The sequence below is a fragment of the Trichoplax adhaerens genome, genomic scaffold (assembly GCF_000150275.1).
Source record: "Trichoplax adhaerens TRIADscaffold_5 genomic scaffold, whole genome shotgun sequence".
NCBI lineage: Eukaryota > Metazoa > Placozoa > Uniplacotomia > Trichoplacea > Trichoplacidae > Trichoplax > Trichoplax adhaerens.
This window is the reverse complement of record NW_002060947.1, coordinates 6,238,606-6,256,849: the sequence shown is the minus strand read 5'-3', so window position 1 is coordinate 6,256,849 and position 18,244 is coordinate 6,238,606. Positions and strand designations below refer to the sequence as shown.

Sequence of the window (18,244 nt, the reverse complement as noted above, 5' to 3'; positions counted from 1 at the left end):
AGAGATGCCAGATTCAGGATTGTGAAGTACCCTTAAGCTAATAGTCATTTATAGAGCTGGTTTGAAGCACCACCAGCTTGAATATCACGTATTATTGTTGGTCGCAGTACCATAATGAACACTCCAAGAATTAAGCCAATTTGAAAAATCATTGAGATGATTGTCATAGTGATCATCGTATGAACTGTTCACTAGCTGGACGTTCGTATATCATGTTTAGCGCGACAAAAATTAAATTTAAATAGTAATAATAAAGCTAGGATTATCTATTTTAACTACAAAGAATACTTCCAATATGCTTGCACTGTACTATCATGCAACTAAAATTTCTTAACCCGTTTTGATCCATTTACGCTTACTGAATCGCGAATATACAGTATAGTACGTACTAAGTCATCAAAATACGTTACGATGCTTATTCTCTTCCAAATTATTGTGAAGAGATGAAAATCTGTTTTGCTGTCACTAAATTACATTCATCTACTAGTAGCATCTATACCTATTCAACGTAGTAATGTGAAATATTGTATTGCAATAATATGGATCTCGATCTGGGGCACAACAAGTGCTTATATAATTATCATAAGTATATAATCCTTTACAGTATGAATCTAAGGACTACTTAACGGAAGAAGTTAGACTACGGTAGATAAGCAATTGAGCATGTCAGTCTCTGTTGATGCAGTACTATATGAACAAATCCCATGCAAACGCGTTTAGTCATCGACTACTACAGCATTACTGTACACAGTATAGCACGATTGTACAATGTGCAGTATAGTATAGTATAAAAGTCATAGAAAGAGATACAGAAAAGGTTCAATATCTTATATATTAACTAGCCATAAGGTATGCTAACTGATGGCGTTTTGTGGTTATGTAATCATCTTTCGCCACCGTTGATCTTGAACGAAAGCAATTGAGAGTAGTCGTGAAAGTAATCAAAAACTAGGAGATTTTGCTACAGTGTACAGTACAGTAGGTACTGTACTCTTTGTACGGAATTGTACTGTACTGTACCAGTATCAGTACTGTACCAGTATCGTACTGTACCAGTATCGTACTGTACTGTACTGTACGAGTATTGAACAAGACCGGCGAATCTCTAATCTGTAATTAAAGGAGACAATTTGTCCACCCCTCAGCATCACCTAGCCATCATTTTTCCTTCTTTCTTTCTAACTTAGCTCCAGAACTACAGAAGATAAACTAAAAATTAATACACCATGGCTGGCGATCGCGATTCATCAACAATAATAACCACTGTAACAATCACAGCAGCGGCTTTGATTGCCACATACTTGATATATAGAACCATTCGCAAATCTTCTCAAAAATTAATTGGACGCGTCAAACAGTTATACATCTATCCGATCAAGTCTTGTGCTGGTATCAAACTCGACGCGGCCGATTGCAACATTGACGGTTTTAAGTGGGACAGACGTTGGATTATTATCGATGAGAACGATTTATTTCTAACTCTACGCAGTGAACCGACGCTAGCACTTGTACAACCTTCAATTGAGGATGGACAGTTAAAATTGACAGCACCTGATATGCCTCCTGTTGCGGTACCTTTGGAAGTGGCTGAAGGAGCTACCAGCAAAGAGATCAAAATATGGAGAACAAATATTACAGCTTTCGACTGTGGCAAAGAAATCGGAGATTGGTTCTCCAAATATTTGAACAAGTCTAATCTCAAGTTGCTCTTTAAGCCTGATACCACACCTAACCGTTACGTCAAGGATGATTCTATTTGGGGTGTGGACGGTCAAAGCAATGATCAGTGTGCATTTGCCGATTTGACTCCATATCATTTGACTTTTACTGCCTCTTTGGATGTTTTAAATACAAAATCATCCCGCCAAATCTCCATGCAAAGTTTTAGACCAAATATTATTGTAGAAAGTAAGTGTTTATGATGCTGGCTACAGTGCAGTAATGAGTTACGTTAAGATTGCAATATGTCGTATCATCCATCTTGTTCTCTACCTTTAACTCTATTTTCAGCAGTTGTCAACAGTATTGTCTATTCACTTTTACGATAGCAATAAGTCATAAACGATGCGTAGCTCGGTTTAACAGTGTTATTCTCCACCTTTTCATAGCTGAAGAGCCGCATGTAGAAGACCATTACAAATACTATCATATTAAAGATACCACATTTCGTAAAGTAAAAAACTGCGAAAGATGCCTGCTAACAACTGTCGACCCGAACACTGGCGTCCGGGATGTAGCTCGAGAACCGCTAAAAAGTATGAGAACATATCGCAAATCAGCTGATCCCAGACAGAAAAACAGCCCATTATTTGGCATTAACACAGCAATAGATCGTTTGGGTCCTATAGCTATTGGAAATTCAGTTTTTGCTAACTAATAACTCATTTATTCTCGTCATCAGAACTAACATGAATAGCTAGCTATGTTAAAAGTTCGATAGCCAGGTATCAATCTTGTGGAGTATTATATCAGATTATCCGACTAACTGCTTTATGCCCAACCATCGCTGTAGCATCATATTTACTACAATATACTCTGTACGAGTATTTAGTAATTTGTGATAATGAGCTATTATAATTATCTATAATGAATTATTATTGGTTACAGATTTTGGTAGACCACTACGTAAGTCTATAACCTCTTACTTTTTTTATACTCCAAAAACAAATGCAAAAATCTATTAGCTACGATCCAGCGCACTGCAAATAATAACCTTGAGGTGTATCACGTAGAATTCTTACTCCGTCAATGTGTTCGTATTTAACAATATGATAGAATCACACCTCTTATTTACACTTCGCAATATTACAATAATTTAGGTAACAAGCTGCTTAAATCTCGTTAATGATTAGTTTGCATGGGCAGTGCTTGGAAGTGAATCAGAAACATAATTTGCAACGGTTTATGTTTAGCGTTACGCTTTTTTTTTTTTAACTTCCTAAAAAGGCTAGAGGTGTAATAAAAATTGAATTAAAATATAACATTTAAACATTTACTACATCATGACTAGGTTTGTAGCGGATAAACAAATGCCTATATATACATTACACATTCATGCACGTTTATGTACGTATTGCATGAATGTAGATTCTATTGCTACAGTACAAACTGATGTGAAAGTATTTCAGAATGGTAGCCTATTGATACACAAAAGATAGATAATAATAACAGGTTAGTTTTAGTAGGCTTGCACGTGAAACGATTTTGCATGTGTCCCGCTGATTAAAGGTCATTAAATCAATTACTATGGATGAAGTAATAGTATTATTCATGCCATCTAATAGATATTTCATGTTGAAAGTAAAATTGCAGATAGATATTTGTGGTACAATTCTATTTTAGTCAACACGAAGATGTGCCAGCAAAGTTTCCCGTAGTCTTCACTCATGTTAACTTAATCATTTCCAATGTTTGACTTTCACACGTGTAATTATATTCATGTGCGAAATTTTGCAAAGAATGCATTGCAAAATCGAATCAGCATTGTACTGTTAATTACAAGAAATTGACCTAAATTCGTAGAGACGTTTCAAATACATGCGGTCATACGGATTTTAATGGCATAATTTACGGTATTTTGAATTAGATCATTGCAGTAATTGATGTATTTTGAATTTCGGAGCGGACCAGTAATTGCGTACTGTAAATTTTTGCAGTACAATATATAGGAAAAACAAAAAGTAATTAATTACAATATGATATGAGCACAAACTAAATACGCAGATGTAATGAAAATATAGTGATTAAAATTAAATCATCCGGAAAATCCTTCGGATTGCTAACTCACACGACAAAAAAAAATAAAATAAAGTCAGTGTGATGTAAATACATGAAAAATATTTATAATAATTGCAAATAAAATGATCAAAAACTTTACTCGAATTAAATATGCTATAAACTAGGTACATTGCCCCCAATTATAAACACTGCCCGCATATATTTCGAATGAGTAGGCTACAGCTCCCGATCGGACTGGCTTTTGCCATAACGATCAACAAATCACAATGTCAAACCTTGACAAAAATTGGTTTACACTTCAAAACTCCAATATTTTCGCATGGTCAGCTGTATATAGCTTTATCACGAGTTCGTGCAGGCCCCCGTAGAATTACAGTATACAAGAGAAAACAATCAAATATTGTTTACAACGAAGTATTTAACTTCTAACAACTCTGAATGTAAGGTAAGACTACTGCATGTTATTAATCAAAATGCGAACATACGTAGAATAGTAAGCGTTACACGTTAAAGGTCAGCGTACGGTATTACGTAAGGGTACACTCGTTATAATTTAAATTAATTATCAGTGTAACTTTGGACTCTATTCATGTGACTTGATACTGCATGCACGCGTATTATTTATAAATAATTTAAGCTTTGATTATTGTAGAATTAAGTTAGTAACACAATGTCGAAAATTGTCAATTTATTACGATCAAATCATCTATCAACAGAACTGCATCATTTTTAGTTGTTTACACTAGTATAATCATGGACTGTTAGTTGCTCCTGATGCAAGGGTATGTCGAGTAGTCCATGGTATAGTACCCATACAGTAGTACAGTACCCTTACGGTTACGCATACTAGCGAGGCACAAACGCAGAATGCACCAGCATTCATTAAATTGGAATGAACGAATGGAATGACCGCTGCAATTTCTTCTCTGTATTTACTACTCTCCAGCTGCAACGCAGTGTGCTCTTTAAAGTGAAAAACAGCAACGGAGCATTCAAACCACTCCACAACAAGTAATAAATATGAAAATTTCTTTCTTTAGTCGGTACTCCATGATTGATGATAGCATAAATATTTTACTTGACTATTCTTCGTTTTACGAGTAGTGTACAGTATGTCACTTTTGCATATTCTGAGCTGCAATTTGCTAACTTCGTCCCGCTTTGCATCTTCATGAGTTTGCTTGAATCAGTGCCTTCCAAATAGCATTGATGTAATCATACTACATGTACAGTATAATGGTGAATTCATTACGTTCTCATGATCCTTCAAGATCATTCGTATCACTTATACTAGCTCGTCGACGGCTTATTTTAGACCCAAAAAGGCTTCGAAATCACCGTAATATTAATATCGTATTACACACTTTATAGTATAGTTTTACACTATAATTGGTGGAATTGCAATTCTTATGTTACATTAAGATAAAAAAAATTTTTATTTAGCCTATTCTTTAATAAACAATGCAAAATGGAACGAGGAATTGTGTAAAGCTTAATGCTTTCTTTCGATGTATTAATACTCTTTAGGTACTAATAACTGAATTGTAAATCTCGCATATAGCACTTGTTGATTGGACTTACATACCTGGCTTTTAAGAAAAATTGGTGATAAACTTTGTACGATGCTTCAATACGAAGCTTGTATACATACATTTATCACTTGCATTTAAATTTGATAATCAGAAAGTCAAGGATACCTTGCAGTCCCAACGAAAATATGAGTTATTTTAGCCTATGGAGGCGATATACGAAGGCCAAAGATATGCTGACTGTTGTAACTTCTAAATCTCCAATTAAGGAATTTGGCACACTGGCTAATAATGCATCTTACAATAAAGAGTTATTACAGAAACTTACTTGTGCTTTCACGAAAGAAAGACTTGATAAAATGACAAATGCTGTAAAAAATAGAACAAGAAGTATTGCTGTTGTCTTGGAAGGGATTACAAATGAAGGTAACGAACAAGCTATATACAGAACAATGGATGCTTTAGGTTTTCAAACTGCACATAGAATACCCAGCCCTTTATACCGATTGAAGACATGCGGAAGGACTGATGCAGGAGCAATGAAATGGATTGATATTGAGTCTTGGAAATCAACTGAAGAATGTATCTCTCAACTGAAGTCATGTGGCTACAAAATTCTTGCAACAAGCTCTGAAAATAAAACGAAAACTTTGGATTCTTTCGACTTTTCTAATAAAACAGCCGTTGTACTTGGCTCAGAGCAGGAAGGTATCTCTAAAGAAGCAATGAATTTAGTCGACAACGTCTTTCGCATCAGTATGGTTGGTTTCGTAGAGAGTTATAATGTTTCCGTTGCTGCAGCAATTATATTGTATCATATATATCAAGACAGAATCAGAAAGCTAGTACGTAAATTCGTAATGCGTAGTAGATCATTATTGTATATTTATATGTTAGAAAGCAGCACAGATTTTTCAAAAATTGCCTTACGTCTCAATTATTATAATTATTGACGTGCTCTTTTACTTTAGGGTTACCATGGAGATCTCACTGAAGCAGAGCAAGATGACCTACTTTTACAGTATATGTTAAAGGAATATGGTATTAAGCTGTAGGCTAACTACATCTCTGAATTTACATTTACTATTTTGCTTAGTTGCATGACTCGAAAATCGTCAGCAATTTGTAAATGACTATAGGTTCCAACTGCTATTCAATAACTACAGTTACTACGAGTTTAGTTAAACTCTAAGAATGAGATGGTACCTTGTCCTAACTTCTTACACTTTATTAAACTGATATACTGGTTGCATTCCAAAAGCGTACAAAACATTCGTACGCTATAAAATTTACATGCCTACTTCAGCATCATTCTATTTAGAGATAGCTTGCATCTTTAAGGTCGTAAATTGCTGCAAGATCAATAATGCATCAGTCATTTACAGGGTACATCACACCAAAATATAAGAATGTATTATATTTATTGTCAACAGTAGCCATTAAATAGCAAAAGACCGCAATAGATTATCACGCTGACATGCCTGCCATCATGTATTGCTTAGGCTAAGTAACAATAAAATAGCGACGATAGATCAATTTAAAATGGTATCGCTAGGTGGCAATCCGAAAATTTCTTAGTTGCCATGTTTACTAATGAGATGTTCATAGGTATTACACAAGATCATTATTTCAGATCGTTAGTTCGCTGGATGAAGGCACGCGTATGTGTATTGATTAGTATTTGCAAAATTCCTTAAATTAAAGCACTACAATTTACAACTTAAGAACACGTCACAGTCTTCTACTAAGAAATAATACTTATTAGTCCAGACCTCGAACAGGTGTAGCATGGGTAATGCATAAAACAACTAATAAAAAGCTCCGTGTCATTGAACCGAGTTTCATTGCACTATTATCATGTATAATCTGGAATACACCAATGAATGACAGTTGCAATAACTCAAGAAAAATGCCGTAGTCCTTTCGAGATCTTTTCATCCACTTAACTTCTAGCAGCTTGAATTAACGAAATCAACTTGCCATTTGCATGCATCTTCTCAATATCGGAACAACCACCGATGTGTTTTCCACCAATGAAGATATTAGGCACCGTCCGCTGTTTTGTTAATTGCAATAGAGCGCTCTAGAAAAAATATCCAATCAAGACCATTTTAAACAAGAGCATCTGGAGTGTGTACGCGAATGCACTGGTCTATCGACGGTATTTTACGTTGAACATATTTTTGGCAACGCACTTTAATTATTACACAATTGAATTGGAGTTTAATTGTATGCAAGCGGTAATTTGAACTTAGTACAGTTTTGTAGTAATAGCGGTGGTATCAATCGTTATGAAACTACTTTACGACCACAACCACTATAATGAGCAAGTTTATCTAAGCAGTGAATAGAGTATCGTAGCTGTCAGTCATGATCATGGACTTTTATGTTGCAAAATAATTCTGGATTAACATGAAGGATAGTATGATTTGCTAATTGCTGATACAATACATCGTAACATGCGTACAGTATACCTAGTACACCTACACTACCCTAAGCCTAACCCTAACAGAATATTGATATACAGTCTATTCAAGTTGTTTAATTGGCTCAAGCTCCTACTTGAATTTCGTCTCCATCATCTCGCTCGTCTAATTCTAGAATTTCCGCATCATGCACGCCAATGTTTTGAAAGATCCTCTTGACCTTTGTACAAAAACCGCAATAGGTTTTAGAAAACATAAGTATTCCTCTCCTTTCTACTAGGCTTTGGACTAATTTCATTGCGGGGCTGCCTGACATGATTGCTGAATGTTTTGTGCTTGGTATGATATCAACTCAATTCACTTGTATTTATTATTGCTTCAAAAATGAAATTCTCTAATGGGCACAGTGTTACTGTATATTGTGTTCTTGTTCTAGCTCTGTATGGAAGAGATTTAACAAATGAAGGCCGGTGTGATTGCCAAGATTTCAAGAAGTTACAGCCAGTTAGGGACTTTGGTGCGTACTCTACTAACTCATTCGATTAGAGTACAGTAGTACCACAAGGCACAGGCGTATCTGCGAGTGCAAACAGTTCAAAAGTGCTAAGTAACAACATGGCGAGTATGACTCAACTAAAATTAAATATATATAACATGTTTTGTATAGAGTTAGAGACCAGCTTGTGGCAGGGATACACTCAATTCAATATTTACTATGAGAACTATGAAAAAAGCAGTGGAGTAGCCGAGTGTCCACGGTACAGTGTACAGTGCACAGTACTTTTCCTAAGACGGAGTAGTGAGTACTGTAGGCTACACTGTGTACAGCATTGTCTGTAGTTACAGCTGTAGTTAGTTGTTCTGTATAATGTTACCGGATGGTAAACTGGCATAGGATGCTTCCTATACTGTACAGTACTGTCCTGTCCTGTACTGTACTGTAAGTAGAGGATGAGATACTGTACAGTACAGTACTGTATATTAATATGTACAGTACAGTACTAGTATCTGAAGCTGGCTTTACTGTACTGTACACTGTACAGTGTACAGTGTACTGTACATGAGCAGTGTGTGACACAAAAAGCGGTAATTTGCCAATCATGTGAAGATAGCTTAGAGATAGAAAAAGCAAAAGAAGACTCAGAGGAAAGTTGAGGTTGAAGTATACAGCAGACTGAGCGTACTCAGCATATACAGAGGCATTTATTTATTCATCTACTGTACACTTTCCTTCTAATTCTTCGTACACTGTTAGTGAATGTATGTGTGACTAGGTTCAGAGCTATACAGTACGTTTGATATGATAATTCATTATGTTACATATTGTACAGTGTACAGTACAGTGTAGTACTGTAGTAAAAATGGTAGGACCGTACAGTACAGTACAGTATGTACTGTACTGTACTAGACTATGTACAGTACTGTACTGTACATTGTACAACAGCACAGTACAGTACAGCAAAGTACTGTTTTCCTTAATGAATGGAAACTCAGTGATTCGTCTTTACACTTTGAAAAGTATCAAAATTTTTATTCGGCTTATTCACAAGAATCACACACAGAGAGGCTAGTAACAGAACTGTTCTAGGACATACATAACTCATCTTATATACCGTAGACAAGTGACACTTATCCATGAGCTCGTACCAGGGTCCTTAATTTGGCATTTTCTCATCACCGTCACCTGATGTATCTAGTGCTGTAGACGTCGAGCGATTGGACGTCCAACGGACGTTCGATTTTGGACGTTCGGTATGTACGTTCGTTGTCAGATCGGACGTCGACGAACTGTACTGTACAGTGTACAGTGTACAGTACTGTACAGTGTATACTGTACTGTACTGTACTGATTCTGCGCTGTAAAGCTATCCCGTTTGGGCCACGGTACAGTATTGTACTGGACGGTGCTGGATGCAAAGGACTGTAGACTGTAGAGCCTTGAAAAGGGAATTGAATATGCTGTACTGTACGGTGTGAAACAGTAGCTGGGAAATCAGAGTACAGTAAGTAACGCATTACTGATTCGGTACTAAAACTAGCCTGTAAACGTGATAACTTCATTTTGATGCCTGGCAGCAGCTTGAAGAATTTCTACATTGGAAATCTTGGTGAGCTTTGAAATTGGACGGGTTTGCTCGCAAAGAACAAGTTCCTCACTATCCAACCGCAATAGGTTGTACAATTTAAAATTTAAAATCCATGTCTTCTACTAGTGTCGTAAGTTAGCGATGATGATGCGATAAGGTATAGAGCCAATTTGTAATTCAATCATTTGAAATGGATTTTAGATAATGGCTTCCAACGATGTTGTATCGATAAAATCGGAGAAGAAACGTTTCGAAGTGAAAAAGGTTTGCAAAAATGCAAACACCGACTAGAAACTAGTACTGTAGTTGTTTGAATGAGGCTAGTGCTAAACTCTTATTCTATTCTGTACTATTTGAAGAGAATCAATCATGTTATGCTATAGGGATATACGATAGACCAACAAATTGCAATAAAAGCCATGATTATTCTAATATACCCATAGTATTGTGTTCGATGGCATTGGTTCCTCTATATTGTACTGGAGAACGATAGAATACAAACATAGTTTACTCATACTTTTAATGATACAATCAATAGTGCCTATCCTTGAATAGACATCGTCCGGCTAACTTATCATCATGACTATTTACGACTAATGCAGTAGTATTTTATCAGTTACAAACTTCCAAAGTAATTCATGTTGGCGCCATTAATCATGGATCGTTCCATTTTCTATTCCTTATCTTTTACTATATTATATACCAAAGTGGAACGCAGTTGCTTTATGGTCTTGGGGTAAGTTATCGGGTCATACAGTACCACCAAGCTTTGAATTATGCATAGAATAATATTCATCGATATGACGAGGCTGTTCAATTTCAATATGACTGATATTGATTTTCCCCTCTCTAAAATAGATATCGTTGTAGACAACTGCGCTATTTGCCGTAATCATATTATGGATTTATGTAAGTAGATCATCCATAGTTGAGAATTATAAATCAATGATTCATTTTCACCAATATCGATTGTATACTCTTAGTTTTAGTATTGCCTTATTAAATACTATTAGTAATTACAGTTCAATATTTCTATAACTTATATGAAATTTATACTGATAGATACTGAATGTTTTTATCATCAGATTGATTTCTAAACTTATACTACTGTAGTCCTAAAGTAACGAGCTACGCTTAACCGCATACATAATTTCCTATCATATGATATAGGTATAGAATGTCAAGCTAACCAAGCGTCAGCAACTAGCGACGAATGTACTGTAGCTTGGGGCGTTTGTAACGTAAGTTAAATTAGCTAACCTGTTATACTGTTACTGGGACACGAATTCTTTGTCGAATAAAATTGCTATACCAAGTATTAAGGAAAGAACTCTTGTAATCGTGTTGTTACAATACACATCTTCTACGACAGATAGTACAGCTTTGCCGTTAGCGTAAAAAAAAACAAAGTGTACAAACTAGCCAATAATGATTTAATCGTTCACTCTGTAGCACGCGTTCCACTTTCACTGTATATCAAGATGGCTCAAGACTCGCCAGGTGTGCCCTTTAGATAATAGTGACTGGGAATTTCAAAAGTAAGTTTAAGAAGATAGAATCTTACTTTAAAGTAACAATCAGCTTAGTTAAGATAATGTTTCGTCTGCATGTCATAACCTTGCTTGTATTCATTGGTCAGGCGCGAACCTCACTATCGACATACTCTGTGACTAGTTGACTAATGTAATCTCATTATATTCTTTCTGTAATGATATTTAGGTATGGACGGTAGTCGACGAACTCTACTATTACTATAGATTGTGCTAAAGACGAAACTTGTCCTTATTCATTTGCCACTCAAGACAATACGAAGCCATATAGTCACTCAAGTGCCATTATGAGATAGCTTACGTGCTACGTAGATACATTTATAACTAATCTTGTAAATTATGTATCTTATGATTGCATTAGTTGTTTCCTACAGTTTTACATCTATAAGAAGTAATTGTCTTTCAATGGAAAGTTCAATTTTAGGGTAAATTACAGTTGTTTAACTATACATTGATATAAAATTGATAAATTATTAAAGAAATAAAAATGGAATATTGTAACTATGTTGACGACATAGACTACTCGATGCACCCAGGCTTAACGAGCACTGAAGGAACTACCGGTTGTGATTGATAACCGCATGTAGCATTTCAGGTGTACAGAAATGATATGTAAACTTCTACTCTATCGAATATCAGTAAACTCTGTTAATTTTTCTACCGTCTTTGCATGCTCGTCATTAAACTGCTAATGATTGAATTTTAAACTATCAATCAACCTACGCATATTAGGGTAATTTTAGTATAATCGATAGCCAAAATTATACAACCTTGAAGCTAATGAAGTAATTTACTACTTGACACGCATGAAACACATAAAAGCTTTTCAAGATCAAAAAGAAATAAGTTAAGATCAACCACCAGAGACAAAAGAATACATAACTTGATTATCCTTCAAATATAGTAAAATGCTTCAAGTTAAATAAATTAATTATTGATAAAAAATGATTGCCAACTTAAAAACTTGAGACTAATATCCGTATCATTCTAAAATGTTTTCAAAATCAAACCACTAAAAGCCAATGGTGAAAGACCATTATAATATTATATTTAAATCGAACAATTCTTAGGAACGATAGATATGTGTAACATAGATCATCATAACATCATTAATGCTCTAACAGTTGCTATTTATAAGTGATATGTTGTGCTACGGACTAATTAATACAAGGATTGTGACGCTTAGATGAAGAAGTAACGCATTACTGTAGGATATGATGATGACTATAATGGACCGTTAATAGTGATTGCAAAAGTAACTCCAGACGGAAATGCTGCATAAATTTCGTTCACTGAATGATAATACGTTCATAAGCAAATCGTCGTAAATTGTGTACCTCGACAAAGAAATAAAGTCAAGCATTTCATTCTGAAATTTTAACTGCATTATTTTCAGATTTTGTAAGATTACATAACATATACGTTGATCAACACGTTGAGCTGACCATTTCCCATAGTATACAACAAAAAATGCCAAAATTATTCGACAAAAGGTTTACCAAACTTCCAGCAAGGTATGAAGTTGATTTACGATTTGTACTTTCATTGATCTCAAATTATACGCTAAAGCAATCAGGAAGATATTGCTATGATAATGCGCATGCATCATCGAAATTTTAAAAAGGAAAGGAAATTGAGAATGATATCGTAGCCATTTACTAGAATTTGTTTTACTTGTTAGCTTAAACTATTGCTGAAGTGTAATCAATGTTGAGTTCTCGTTCAAGGACACGCATACGTGATGTGACCTCGTCCCAGTCAAGGTAACCACCTTCCAAGTGCCGACAACTTCCTGGTTTGACTTCATAAGAGGCTCTTCCATGCATCACTCTAAAATTATCAAGAACCATCATGCTGCCCGATTCCAACAAGGTATATATCATATTGGATGGATCATAAACACATTCTAAAAATTTACTCATAGCATCGTAAAGATCGATGACTTTATTCTGTGGAACACCCATTAACGGACTTCGTGGATGGTCAGCATAAACGATTTGCTTTAGCTCTCCATTATCATGTAATCTAATGCAACATACAAAATAAGTTTCAAAGATCTAAATTCTCTTTAGTATCGATATTTTAAAATAAGAATCTATCCATTGCCTTCTTGGTTATTAAAAAATACGCTTAGATATCCTATACCTGATAATTGGATGTTGTGTCAACTGATTAAAAGTAATATAATCCTTTCCGACATCATAGTATCGGATTGGATATTTAACTAGTAGATTGAATGCTTCAGGATATTTTTCCTTTAATTGAGTAGCAGCTCGAAAGCCGTCAACAAATCGACTTTCACCGCCTTGACCGGCCTTTGAGATGCAATGCAGCATTTGTACCTAGTTTATTTAAATAAAAATTATCGTATGGCAAAATTATTGTCATTCTGTATTCAAAAAATTTTATTGAAAAAAATTCGTTATTTAATTTATTAGATTTCGAAAACTTACTCCAGGAACATAGGTTATAAATGCAAGATCGGTATGCATTGCCAGACCAGCGTTGGTAAATGCGACATTACTAGCAACAGATCTACTTTCAACTTGAAATGTGGGCCTTGATAAATTAAATTAGGACGGTAAATTAATTAATTATCTACGTTGATACTCGTATAAATAATAAATAAAACTAGTAGCCTGAGTCATTTATAACTTAATTAATTTTATTCAAAGGTGATGGATTGCTTTAGTCTTAGCCTGCAATTACAAACTTCACTTTACTACATTAACAGATTTTTAAATATTGGGTTTAAATTAGCCGGATTGATAGAATGGACTCAAAACTTATTGCCAGAAGATCCTAACCGCTAGCGTATCTGTAGCAGTATTACTAGCAGGATATCTCATCTAAAAATCATTTCATCTCCTTAATACTACCCTACCAGAACATCAGAATTATTCCTAAATATACTACATTATCCACAAAGTGTCTTTCTTGGATGATTACTTATCTGACTTTCTTGGATAAGCCCTTTCAATATTTGCGGATATTACCGCTATCTATTGTAGTAAAGGACTAAAAGTACTGCAGAGTCCTTTATAGCTTTTAGTATGTAACTAGTATTATTTTACTATAGAAAATACCTAGAAAGTGATAGTGTTTTTAGATTTTACCCTGCCAAATCATCATGTCGCCATCTTTTCTTCTTCATTACTTTACAAGGTATCACATAGATTACTATAGAAGTAGCCCTGGAGCAATTGCCTGATCTAAAGAAAGGGCGTTTGATTGTCTATTCAAATCATAACTGAATTTGACTTAGTAACAAAACCCTATCTCTAGGGAAAGGGGACTTATAACATGACAATAAAGTCATGACAATAAAGTACTGTAATGTAGTCTATAATCGTACAGTTAACGTACATCCTGGCGCTAAAACATCAACTGTCGATATTCAGCGATACTAATATCAGAAAAGTAGTCGTAATAGTCATATAAATTTTTTTGATAAGCGATTACTGTGATCTTTATAAAATCCGGATTTTTCGGATTCGGATTCCGAAACCGGACGGATTTATGTCCGATATAATTTTCCTGTTTTAATTTTTGGATGTTTGTTTACGAAAAATATCGTAAGAGTTGATTTTTGAAATTTAAACTTTTAATATCAATTTGAAACTTTGGAATTTTATGACGGGACATGAAAGTCACATTAGAAAGCGAAGTTTAGTGAGGAAAGTAGAAAATAAGATGGAAATTGGCAGAGGTTGTGTTGATTGTTAAGTAGTTAGACCGTTATTTTTATGACTAAATCTTGATGTTTAAAGGTTGATTTTTAGACTTTTAGAATGTATGAATGATAGAAATTATGTTACAAGTGAAGTTTGATGCATTTTTTATAGTTAACTTGTTGGTTTTACAGTGTTTTGTAAGGGAATCATAGGGTAAATTGTGTCTGAACTTTGAATGATTTTTGTTTTCTTAAATGGTGCAAAGTAGTTTTCTAAAACGGATCTTAAGAGCGATTGGTTAGTAAATATTTAGTTTTAAATACCTCTGACGGCTCTATGAAGCCTATAAATGATAGTGTAATTAGAAAATTCGAGAGGGAGAGTAGAAGAAGATTCTTTTGAAGAACTTGTTGAATTTAAAAGGCCTTCGGGGTCGAATTGTCGCAAATTAAAACGTTCTTGTTTTTGAAAGGTTGTTTGGTCGTTTACAGTTTTTAAAGTCTGTCACTTATTTTATTAATACTTAAAGCTAAGTATTTGTAAGGTTGTTCGGTTTACACTTCTCTCCATTCTTGTTTTGTAATAAATTGTTGTTCGATTATTTTCCCAAATTTTATTTAGTATCAAAGTTTCGTTAAGTCGACCGGAGTGCAACGAAAGTAGAATCAATGTTTGTTAAAGTTTTGTAGCTTGATCTCTACACTTTTCATTTCATTACACTATGACGTTATATACAGTTTTATAATATCATCTTTGTGCTAATAATAAAATTAACGATTTTGTAACTGTTCTATAAATTGTCTAACTCTTTAAAGCGCGGATTCAATTTTTGTTTACGACACACGAGTGATTTACTGTGGCCTACTGACGATGGAAGAATCGTCAGTATTTATAGTAGTAGCGTAGGCAGATATCTGGGAGAACAAATCTAACGGTAAGCCCAGAGTGATTAGTTATCATTTTAATTCTTCATTACAAGTCTCGATTTGTAATAGCACGGTAAATTGTTGGCAAGTATATTAGCAGTCTATATAAGTCCATCCAGTTGTCATTATCTCATGGAGATAGGCAAAGTAGAAAGCAAAATACAAATCAATCTTACCCGTATGTGGTTAATTTTAGAAACGAAACTCGATCGGCAAGTTTATGCATTTGACCTGGCTTTTCGGGTACATTGTCAAGGATAGTAATTCCAATCTTAATTAGAGAGCGTAACCATCGATATAATTCCAATTTATCTTGCAATAATGCATAGAAATCGTATCGGGGTATCTTATTTAGCATCTCGCTACCCCATATTTGCCGATCACGATGGTAGATATTGCTAGCTACCATTTCATCTTCTTCCGTCGAGAAGCGATATTTCCTGAGCCAATCTAATTTAAATTCAGAATAAGGATGCTTTTCATCCTCATACCAATCAATTTGTAGCCTTTCACCCTTATCACAGATGCGAACCTCTTTGGCAATCTTGTCTTTGTAATTGTCATAGATACAATTGAATAAGAAACGTTGTTCTGAGATAGAATCGTAGCATGCTGAACAGCGACAGTGATCTCGTAAATATAGATGAGGATATCGTGTCGTTACACCATCCTCCCAAGTTAAATTGACGCATTTTTGTTTTAAATCATTTTTAACTTGCACCGAATAGCATACCTTTGGAAGAAATGGTAACTTATATTGGTTTATAAGTGAGCTTGATCTTTTGCAAATGTGCATTTTTACCAAATTGCAACTCCTTGATCTTAGTAACGAAATCATTGTTACTTCCGTAGAATCGACTGTAGTGGCAGCTTTAACGTATAACGAATAGATAAAATGAAAATTCTCAGCTAATGTTATTAAACGTGATAGCTCATGCGTATTTATATACACAACAACACCCTTTACAAACCCAATTGTCAGCCCCTGAAAGTATGTACTGTACTGTACAGCAGTTACAGTGCTAAGTTGAAAAGAAGGGGGTGACAATTGACGTTGTAAAGCGTAAATATATATGTTGGCCGTAACATATATATATATATAAATGGCGACTTTTTTTGGCGCAATTAACCTGCATAAAGATAATATTACCAATTTATACGATTTAAACCAAGTTTCATCATAAACATATGGTAGCGAATTGATGTCATTTATCAGGAATAAATCTAATTATTAATAAACATTCATCATTCCACCATACCATTTATTGTGAAGACGATTACCGTACGCTGCTGTTTCATCCGTAATTTTTGTGTTCCAGCGCTTCTAATATGGCATAGCAAAAATCTCCCTGTGTCTATTACTCAAATTGCAATTAGAGTCAGTAAATGAATATACAACCATATCACAGGTTCGTACCATCATAAAGGTAATAGCTATTCGAATATCAAAAGCTATCCGTGAAAGGATATTATCATTCGCTATGAAGTAGTACCAAAGGGTAGAATACAGTATACGATACAGAAGTAGAGGCGTTACCACATCAATATTTTTCCTTATTTCTACATAGTAAAAACCATGCTGATCGTTCACATAACTCACGAATCGTGGAATTCTTTTAGTAAACCTACAGTTAGTGTTATTTTCGTCATCTATTACTGCTAGTGTGAATATTAGTTGGGTAAAGGAATTAAAGTACAATTTCTATAATACCTAAGCTAGATCCCTATCAATGAAAGTGAGAATAATAGTCACTGATCGCCTTGGTCATAATTAGCTCAAATTTTATTTTACAATGAAATTACGGAGTAAGCCATTGTTTTCAGAATACTGATACGTTAAATCAAAAATGAAGTATAAACTAGTCGAGGATGCAAGGAGTTGTAATAAGTTATATTAAGTGAATATCTTCCTATTAGTAATTAACCGATCTTGTATACCGTAATTGCCAATTATACATATATAATTATCATTAATAAATTGCATTTTATCTGTCTCCCTACTATCTATCTAATGCTAATTCTATTATAGCTAGGTAAATGCAATTAATACAGCATAATTATATTTTTATTATTTTTCCAATAACTTGACCATGAATATGTATAGGTCAAGGATCAGATAAGGCTGCATTCGTCTCTATTATACTATCGTAGATTTTTAATATACTTTAAACCACTAATAATGATGCATACGTGCATATGATATAATGACGTTTAAACGATCCGATATCTTCCGAATACTAGCGATACCTATTTTTTCTGTGTAATTAGAACATCTGCTATCGCAAATTGATTTATAAATTAAAAAAATACCGAA

The 18,244-nt window shown here is 34.5% G+C and overlaps 6 protein-coding genes across 6 annotated transcripts in view; 4 read left to right on the top strand and 2 right to left on the bottom strand.

Annotated features, from left to right (window-relative positions):
• Positions 1-1,226: 1,226 nt before the first annotated feature.
• On the top strand, positions 1,227-2,377 carry TRIADDRAFT_24819 (uncharacterized protein; the record flags this gene model as incomplete). Its single annotated transcript, XM_002112985.1, has 2 exons — positions 1,227-1,908; positions 2,109-2,377. The coding sequence occupies 2 exons, from the start codon at positions 1,227-1,229 to the stop codon at positions 2,375-2,377; spliced, it is 951 nt and encodes a 316-aa protein (XP_002113021.1).
• A 1,568-nt stretch (positions 2,378-3,945) lies between these two features.
• On the top strand, positions 3,946-4,167 carry TRIADDRAFT_24849 (uncharacterized protein; the record flags this gene model as incomplete). The annotated part of the gene is made up of 1 exon (XM_002112984.1): positions 3,946-4,167. The coding sequence occupies one exon, from the start codon at positions 3,946-3,948 to the stop codon at positions 4,165-4,167; it is 222 nt and encodes a 73-aa protein (XP_002113020.1).
• A 1,288-nt stretch (positions 4,168-5,455) lies between these two features.
• Positions 5,456-6,322, top strand: TRIADDRAFT_56739 (uncharacterized protein; the record flags this gene model as incomplete). Its single annotated transcript, XM_002112983.1, has 2 exons — positions 5,456-6,112; positions 6,239-6,322. 2 exons carry the CDS (start codon positions 5,456-5,458, stop codon positions 6,320-6,322), a joined length of 741 nt encoding a protein of 246 aa, XP_002113019.1.
• Positions 6,323-7,209: 887 nt separating this feature from the next.
• TRIADDRAFT_25696 (uncharacterized protein) lies at positions 7,210-8,009 on the bottom strand (the record flags this gene model as incomplete). The annotated part of the gene is made up of 2 exons (XM_002112542.1): positions 7,210-7,350; positions 7,830-8,009. The coding sequence occupies 2 exons, from the start codon at positions 8,007-8,009 to the stop codon at positions 7,210-7,212; spliced, it is 321 nt and encodes a 106-aa protein (XP_002112578.1).
• A 1,975-nt stretch (positions 8,010-9,984) lies between these two features.
• Positions 9,985-11,322, top strand: TRIADDRAFT_50330 (ring box protein 1; the record flags this gene model as incomplete). The annotated part of the gene is made up of 5 exons (XM_002112982.1): positions 9,985-10,044; positions 10,489-10,516; positions 10,639-10,689; positions 10,951-11,021; positions 11,233-11,322. The coding sequence occupies 5 exons, from the start codon at positions 9,985-9,987 to the stop codon at positions 11,320-11,322; spliced, it is 300 nt and encodes a 99-aa protein (XP_002113018.1).
• Positions 11,323-13,012: 1,690 nt separating this feature from the next.
• TRIADDRAFT_25731 (uncharacterized protein) overlaps positions 13,013-18,244 on the bottom strand; it is a gene marked incomplete at both ends in the record, with an annotated part of 7,022 nt that continues 1,790 nt past the window's right edge. The window contains 4 exons of the mRNA XM_002112541.1: positions 13,013-13,355; positions 13,476-13,672; positions 13,784-13,889; positions 16,107-16,462. Of these exons, the coding sequence (XP_002112577.1) occupies positions 13,013-13,355; positions 13,476-13,672; positions 13,784-13,889; positions 16,107-16,462 (1,002 nt within the window). The remainder of the gene's footprint in view (positions 13,356-13,475; positions 13,673-13,783; positions 13,890-16,106; positions 16,463-18,244) is intronic.